The following is an 8,363-nucleotide window of genomic DNA, read 5'->3' as shown; positions in this document are numbered from 1 at the left end:
GTTACGTGAAAGGCCTGACTTCGTCTTTGGCAATGGGTAACCCGTAATCACTTGCAAGTGATGCAATGAGTTTGCTGTAATAAGTGGACAGAATTGTGTTCAGAGACCTGGGTACGCATATCTCCGTGGTCTAGATTGAGCTGGAAACAAAACACGTACTGCTGTAGATGCATCTGAAATTTTGTTTAGCAGAAAGGGCAAATTACATACCTTCACGCGTTTTGAGCAATGTCGGCAGGCAGTAACTTCCCATCGGATGACTTGTTTTACGAAGCGAGACGTGTAGAGGAAAAGAACGTGCATGTCACAATCATGCAATCCGGAAGAAATAATAAACAATCGCTTCGCATCAGCTTTCCTATTTACTCCATGAAGCGATGGTGGAGACCGGGAAGTGCGATTCTAATAATCGTACTATTTTGGGATAACCAGAACATCTGAACACCTGTGTCACAGCCTGTGAGCAATGCGTAGGTTCTTGTCAGAGCCGACAAATGCTCCACACAAGTCGCAAGCATATGTAAATTCAATGACATTCTTCAGCCATTGTTTGAGTGTAAACCTGGGTAACAAACCAGGTTAAGTCTGTTTCGTCAAGGCGTCAATTGCAACTCAGGTGGACCCACTTGTGAAGCCAGGCGAACCAGGTGTGCTTCTGGTCTTTGAAAGTAGTTTATGAACTGAAAAATTCAATGGAAGGGTGCGGCTGTTCATGGGATTGCCTAATTTCACTCACAAAGCAATACCTTATTGTCTAATTGCGTCATTGTCCGGAACCCAGACAGTACTGCCGGTAGCTCCCTGGAAGACAGAAACAGAGAAGACTGCACGAGTGCTCCGATTTTTTGCAGAATTCTTACCACATACAGTGGTTTACATACAGTGTAAAGCTTCTGTTTCGAGTACAGGCTATCACTTTTTTAGCGTGAAAGTAACTCCCTAAACAACCTCCACTGCCCTCTTTGGACATGATACCGGTATGCTTCCCTGCTAAGCAAGACCAAGGAAACGTCGAATATGTTTCCATTTGTGAATTTGATGGCAGTATGGCAGTGAATCCGAGTTACTGTATCTATGCTCGAACCAAAGCGTGCACATCTTCGGCTGCAGCTGGTTTGCGATTGTTAACACTGTTGATGAGTGCCGTGGCAGCTCATTGTGAACCTAAGCTTACCTTGTCGAAAGAGTGATGTGAACAGTTGCAAACTCGTTGACCCTTTGACAAGAACCACTCAATCGGGTGTCACGCGACGCAAGCGTAAGTTGTAAGCCGGCGCACAGGCCCTTCGGCTTTGGTCTCGTGGAATTCCAATAAGTCCAAATTCCTGACAACCCTACGCGGTACAGGCTGCCAGATGGATATTGCCGCTGGCAAACCTGAGGCAACTCTGTAACAATCTGGTCTATCTTCAATGCACGCTATGATACTGTTTGGCCGGTTTAGCGTTCGAATCTTGGTTTGGCGCACGTGGTTTTCCGGTGTGCCCAGGACACTGATGGTCAGAGAAGTTGCTCTGGAAGCAAATTCAGCCGTAGATTACGCCTGTCACATTCGACGGCGTCCACATTTTTATTTTTATTTTACTGTTTGGCTGGCTCGACGATGGGCGACTGTGTTGACAGGGCTCAAGTTATATCAGCTGACTTACCGAGTCAGAGAGCTGGATGACATGAGCAAACGTGCCATCAGCGTTGGACGCCTTCGTCTAGAGAACAGTCCCGTGCTATATGTTGACTTGAGGTATCCTAGGTTGTGGTTCGGGGGCTCTGTCTTTCATCGTCGACCGGCCCACGAACTCGCGGTGAATCCAACATACATGTGCGGCACCATGAGGAACCCCCCAACTGAACCGCACGAAAGGTCTTTTTTTGCATGCTCTTGGCAATTTCTGTACTGCAGCCAACGACACAGATCACATATGGCGTTTCCTCACCGTCAGTCGCATTTGGCGCACGTGTGTGATATCTTCGAGTGTTCGCAGGTGTTTCCGTCCCATCGACAACCCTTCCACATAGGCGCAAGGGTCACGGGGAGCCCTTAATCCAAGGATCACCTCTGAAGCGCCGTGGTCCTCTGCGTTTCATTCAGAATGAGGTGAGTCTTGCAGTGTCGAGCACCTTTTTAAGTCATTTTGCTGGTCGCAGACTTACTATAGCCTTCCATCACTGCGCATTGAGCAGGATTGAAACCCTCCACCAATCAGCGGCCATACTTGCTGCAACTCAATCCCACGACCGTAGTTTCTCTGTGCAATGACTGTTCTGCGGGGACCACTCGTGCCATAGACACAGTTGGGGACACGTCAAACTTAGTGAGGGATCTGAAGGGGCACATGCTTGGCTTATCCCAGGCATGCTCACAGGGAGGCATAGCGACAATTCTACGCTGTGCCCTAGAACTGTTTTCCTGTCGGTCGACCAGAACCAATCGAAGTTTACAGCTACACTTGCGCGACCACAACGAGCAAGCACAAATGTCAGTCGCATGCAAGTTGTCAGTGATCCGTGACTCAGTGCTGTTAATACAACTGGCCTCTTCCTGTACCTGTTCACTGCGATGCATGATGGCAATTATGCTCTCATAGTTGCACATCAATGTTTATCAAACTGAGCTGGTCAGGTGTGTCTTGATGTCACACAATCTCGATACCAACTCAGGCAAACACCAACCCCAGCGCCCTCTCGCGTCGTGTTGTGCAACAATCCGCCGTCTCACCACAAGTACGCCACAACCGGTTGTGGAAGCGAAGACCTGATCACGCCCTCAATGCAACAGTCAGACATGCCCAACACACCTCAGAAATGCTTCCTAGTCGTGGAGTCATGAGACATTTCGTTGTTCTGTTCTCATTGCACGGCTCAATAAGCATGTGGCCAGTCTTTGAGGAGGCGGCTACTGGGGAACCTCGCGACTTAGTGCCGTGCGATGCAGTAAGCATAGTCAGAAAGATGGCGCTGCCAAGCAGGCTCAGAAAAGCAGCGAACCTTCAAAAAAAGTCAAGAGCTACAGGCTGTACGTCTGGGTCTGGAGGATCAGCTACGTTGTCAACGTGATCGCCTTCGCGCTGGCAATCCTTATCCAACCATGGGAACGTGTGACGATGCCGGCATACTGGGCACTCGCCGCCTTTGCCGTTCTGGGTCTCGCCGTCATCATCATCGTTGCCGACATCGTGACCGAATCGATTTGCATCCTGTGCGCTGTGTTTTCACCAAACCGAGACGTCGTCCTTCCCAGCAGCCCGGCCTCAACTAGCAAAACCCAAAAGTACCTCGTGATCTACTGCCTTAAAAGCGGTGCCCCGGAGGACGTCATCGAAACGCTGACCTACCTGAAGGCCTCCTGGCGACTAAACCAGGCGTACATGGGCGCCACTTACTGCTTGCTCAGTGGTACACAAGACGCAGCGCTCGCGGCGGCCGAGAAGGATGCCGTGCGGGAGTGGAATGAAAGGCATCATGAGTATGGTGTGCGGGTGCGCTATGTAAGACGCACGCGCGGGGTGCTGCACAAGTACGGCCAGTACCTCGACTTCATCATGCTGCTGAATGGGTACAAGGAACCCATGCTTTACAAGGACGTCAAGTCCAACCACCCGTCTGGGCTGTGCTTCGACCCCAGCTCCGCTGATGTTGACTTCTTCTGCGGCAGCGATTTCGAGTTCCTCGTCATCATGGACCGCGACAACATGCTGAGCGAGGGCTTCTTTCACAGAGCCAACCACTTGTTCAAGCTCCACCCCCACCTCCAGATCCTGCAGCCGGCGATCACGCCATACCCCAAAAACTTCCGCCGCTCCATGCACGACGGCGAGAGCGTCTACACCTCCCTCAATTCCAAGTTTCAGGTGAGAAATCCTCACACTCTCGCGTAGTTTGCTTGAGTGTGGCCAAAACATGCTGCAGTGTGCCTTGCAGACACTACCTGGGATAGTGGGTAGCCACTCTCTGAGACTTCAAATAGGGCAGGAGATATGCATTCAATGCTGGCTGCAGGAACCAGCTATGTCAACGCTCTGTATCGCTCAGCACTGTTACACCCATGCACCTGCCACAAAGTAGGTACTTGCAGGGCGAGAATGTGCATGGCAAAAGAAGCTGCATGCACCATCGTGAAGAGCGTAGCAGCTTTCAAGCAGTGCGAAAGCCTGCGCACCAATCAATTTCCATCCGTTTGGGAGTTTTATCGTGAGTACTATTCAGGGAGGACTCATGTGCAAAGCGCTCAACTTGTCTGCACTGTAGAGGATGCACAGCCACAATGCTGGCTTGCTGCAGGTCGTTGGAAACGAGCTGTCTAAGCTCATGCGTGTGCACATCCCGACCGCCTCATTCTACGGCAAGGGCATCTTGCGCCGGTCGGCTTACAACGACGTTCTTCTGTGCTTGGATCGCAAAACGGGCGCGACATCAGAGGAGGCCAACATCCCCCGCGACCTCATCAGCCATGGTGCGAGTCCCAAACAACTGGACACTTCATGCTAGTGTCTTTCAGGACCACAGCAACCATAGGGCATGGCATGGAATCCGAATGCTGTTCGCTTGTGTCGCTTTTTGCTGATGACCGTTTCATCAGTGGCAGTGCATGCTGGCTTTGAGCTATATGCACGCGTTGCTAAGGGTCACGGGGCATGTGGTGGCGCATGTGTTCAAACGGGCCGCAACTGACAGGGTGACCCTGTGACAACATGGTTTATCACGAGTGTGCGCTTGTCAATAACACCATTTGGCGTATGACGGCAAAAGTTGACAATGTCTAGGACACCATTGTATCACGTATTCATGACATTGCTGCCAGCCATATGAGCAGGCTCTGAGGCATGATGACTGAAATGGTTTCTGACTGTACCATGATGCATTCCTGCTAATGCGGTGGTGGTCAGGACACCAACGCTATCTTGACAAGACTGCTGTCCTCCCTTGAGAAAGTTCTCATTTACCTGTTGGCACTTCAGCCAGTGCTAGTGTCCTTGTGCGCTGCCAGTATATTCCAAGGGAAAGGTGGTTCATGTGTTCGTCCATGTGAGTGCGGTAGTGTAATAAAGCCGATCACCATTGTCGTCATCTTCAGCGGCATCAGTACATTAAATAGACAACGGCAGGAAGTAGTCACCAAGCAATCAAGTAAATATCACGCTCGACGAGTGTGGCGAGTGATGATCATTGGCATCGCCGTCATCTTCATGCACTCATCGGCATTGCGTGGGGTGCAGATATTCTTGAGTCAACCTTCATGCGCTCCATGCTCTCACCGGAGATCGAGGTGTACGAAGACATGCCGCTGACTCACGTCGAGTGGCACCTGCGCCAGCAGCGTTGGGACCTGGGCGACCTCATCACGGCAAAGTACCTCTTCCCGTACACCTACGGCCTGTTGCCCAACATTTTCACAAACTTTCGCTACCGCCATGTGCGGCCTTTTTTCGCGTCGAAGTGGGCCGAGATGTCCAACATCATCTACACCAGCACGTTCAACACCCGCACCCTCAACATCAAGGGCGCCATGCTGCTGCTGATGGCTGCCTTCACGTTCGCCGATTTCCGTCTCCCTTACGGCCTGCTCTGCCTCTCGGGATTCGTGAACTTTGAGCTTGTCCTGATGCCGGCAGTGATCACATTTTCCTTGGTGCGAGGGCTGACATGGAAGGAGCACATATTGATCCAGCTTTTCAACACCTATATGGGCATGACAGACATTTACTTTGCCACCTTCCGGACACTCCGAGCGTTCTACCGCATGATCACGCGCGCGAACAAATGGAACACGTACAGGTATGCTGAGCACACGTGCCAAAACAGCATGAATGCTGTTCAACCTGCATGTAACGTGAATGTGCCAGCCAAATACGGTCATCATTGGCAACAGAAAAGGCAGCCATGGCTGTAATCACGACCAGGTGAAGGAATGCTCTGAGGGGACGCAACTAGGCATGCCTGCAACATGCATGTATGCGTGTGAATTTTGTGATAGGGGTGCATTAAGTGCTTTTGAGTGTGGATCAGTCTGTGAATCTAGATGCTCCCGCCCTCATACAGATATCAGTCAGTCAGAAATCAGGTCATTGTCATGTTCATGGCATGCAGGCGCGTTGATCCGTCTTCTGATGGATTGTTGTTTAGACAACGGTACTTGACCTTTAGCTGAGAAGCACGGCAGGCCCACAATCAGCCATCGCCGCTCCTCTCTATATCTGTGTCAGCGAGATTATGTTTCTGATGTTTATCGTGTATCGTCAACGCGTGGACTGTCTGACCGTAGTGCAATCCTGCATGTCTGCGAAAGTGACTCAGGAGTGCCGCTCGCTCTTGCAGGGCGCTCGGCAACGGTCCATTCATGACCATGGTGTGCTACATTCAAAATGCCATCCCAGAGCTCGTTACGGCATTAGTCGTGACTGCGGTGTTTGTTTGGTCCCGCTGGCAAAGCGGAATCCGCGTCGGCGACATCTTCCTCATGTTCTACCTCGGCCTCATCCTCACCTTCCCGATCTACACGCTCATCACGTCCTGCAAGCGAGGCGTGTATGACCCGGCAATGTCCAGTGTCCCCCTCTCGTACACCAAGAGCAACAAGTCCAGCAAAGACAAGGCTTTGCAATCGATAAGCAGCACAGCGTCGTCCATCTGCGACATGGACATTCTCTCCATCGCTCTTGGCGAAGCGCTCAAGTGCTTTGCGGAGTTGAAGGAGCCTAAGACTGCGGTAAACATCCTGGACAACAACAGTTTTGGACATGGACGATGACTGCAGCCTTGACATGCCAATGGTCCCGCCGGCCTTGATGCTAAGGCCCTCTTCAGCTAGAGCTCGTGATGGTGGACAAATGTGCTTTTCAAACATGATGTGGAGCACCCCTGTACCCGTAGAGGAGTGGACACCTTCCAATCAGAGGCCAATGTAGATGCGTGCGCAGCACGGCGCACCAGCACACACAGTCTGAATCATGAAAGGATCAAATGGCACAAGCACTTTTGAGGCCTATTGAACGGCAGCAACAACGGTTGCTATTCCTCCATAAGTTATTCTATGCCTGTGTCCGCGTGTGCTTTATCTTACGCGGCTAGAAGGTGGTACTGCTCTTCTCAGCTGTTGCATTTAGTCTTTGTTTCAAGTGGTGGAACATGAGCTGTGCACCGCAAGAGTCCTGGCAAGCATGTGCACCATATGTACGATCATGCTTCTTGGCGAAGGCACATGCAAGCTCCGTGCTAGCAGATAACACATGGCCGGTGAAACACTAGTGAGTACTGATGATGATGAAGTATGTTTCTATAACATGACTGCATCCACAGTACTCCGTCACATAATGCATATCTCAATATTCAATGGCACATGTCAGCATTGCGCCTCTCGGGTGGCGTGTCTATATTCGCATCTCAATATTAAGTCGCACACTGAGTCCTTGTGAGAATCCTCATCAATCAGGTGTTCCGTAAGCCTCCATAGTTGCGCCCTCCTTAAGAGGATACTGCATCCCTCCATTTAGGCGTGGTATCAGCTTTGGCTGTCTCGCCCATTGTACACGCCGCCAACTTTGGGGCTGGCGTATTCGTTTATTTTGCTTGTGATAAACTGCAGTACCCGAGCCTATTATGAGATAGCATGGGTGGAGAGCTACTGGTCCCACAGTATGTTCACATTGTTACATAGAAGTGAGGAAGTTGATGCTTTTGGTGGGAGGGCAAGGCGGCAGCCGCGATTGCATTGGGTCTCACTCCTCAGTGGTTACTCGTGAATGCAAGCTGGCTTTGTTTGGGTTCCCTGGGGTTCATTGGGACGGCGCTGGCTTCACCATGCGAGCCTTGGCCATAGTTCCCAATTGGTGTAGTGTTTGTACTTTAGTTGTATGTATTGAAGGAGCGGTCGTGAGCTTGCTTCTTGACTGCATGTTATTAGGGTATAACGAGGCGTCCCTGTGTATATAGGAGGGTACGCTGTTCTCGTGTGTGGGGCATGGCATGATAAGTGTTACAACGAAGTGGGAAAGCAAAGCAGAAATAAACTGCATGATGAGTAGGTTGTCATCTGTTTCCTTATGTGGCAGTATTAGTGGCGTGTTCCGTTGCAAGCCTGCCGGCCGACCAGCTGTTGTTGTATATTGATTTGGCCTTTTCCCCTGATTGAGGCATGCAAAGTATGAGGTGGAAAAGAGTGTGTTTACACCGAGCTACTGCAGCCTCAGAATATGGAATGGAATACTGCTATACGCAACTTGTCCAGTTTACATGATAGTGCTGTCAAAGCAGCTTCATCACTACTGGCGCGCTGATGTCAATCGGCAAGGGAGTGTTGCTTTCAAAGGCGCCGATTACGGCGGGCTGTTAGCGGCGTACTGCCGCATCGATGCCAACGTATACATCCA

The 8,363-nt window shown here is 50.9% G+C and overlaps 1 protein-coding gene across 1 annotated transcript; it reads left to right on the top strand.

Moving 5' to 3' along the window:
- Positions 1 to 3,101: 3,101 nt before the first annotated feature.
- Positions 3,102 to 8,103, top strand: LOC149809659 (uncharacterized). The gene is made up of 7 exons (XM_089994711.1): positions 3,102 to 3,848; positions 4,279 to 4,450; positions 5,214 to 5,772; positions 5,841 to 5,897; positions 6,313 to 6,703; positions 7,114 to 7,241; positions 8,046 to 8,103. Exons 1-7 carry the CDS (start codon positions 3,102 to 3,104, stop codon positions 8,101 to 8,103), a joined length of 2,112 nt encoding a protein of 703 aa, XP_089850837.1.
- Positions 8,104 to 8,363: the final 260 nt, after the last annotated feature.

Source organism: Nuphar pumila, unplaced genomic scaffold, assembly GCF_984573655.1.
Source record: "Nuphar pumila unplaced genomic scaffold, dmNupPumi1.hap1.1 HAP1_SCAFFOLD_922, whole genome shotgun sequence".
Taxonomy (NCBI): domain Eukaryota; kingdom Viridiplantae; phylum Streptophyta; class Magnoliopsida; order Nymphaeales; family Nymphaeaceae; genus Nuphar; species Nuphar pumila.
This window is presented reverse-complemented; position numbering and strand designations above follow the sequence as displayed.

Bases quoted from the DNA above. Each gene is read 5' to 3' on its own strand.
- LOC149809659 (XM_089994711.1), top strand. From the start codon at position 3,102: ATGCCGGCATACTGGGCACTCGCCGCCTTTGCCGTTCTGGGTCTCGCC. The intron at 5,898-6,312 runs GTGAAGGAATGC...TCGCTCTTGCAG, and splicing joins ATGGCTGTAATCACGACCAG to GGCGCTCGGCAACGGTCCAT. The intron at 7,242-8,045 runs GTGAGTACTGAT...CTTATGTGGCAG, and splicing joins ACATGGCCGGTGAAACACTA to TATTAGTGGCGTGTTCCGTT.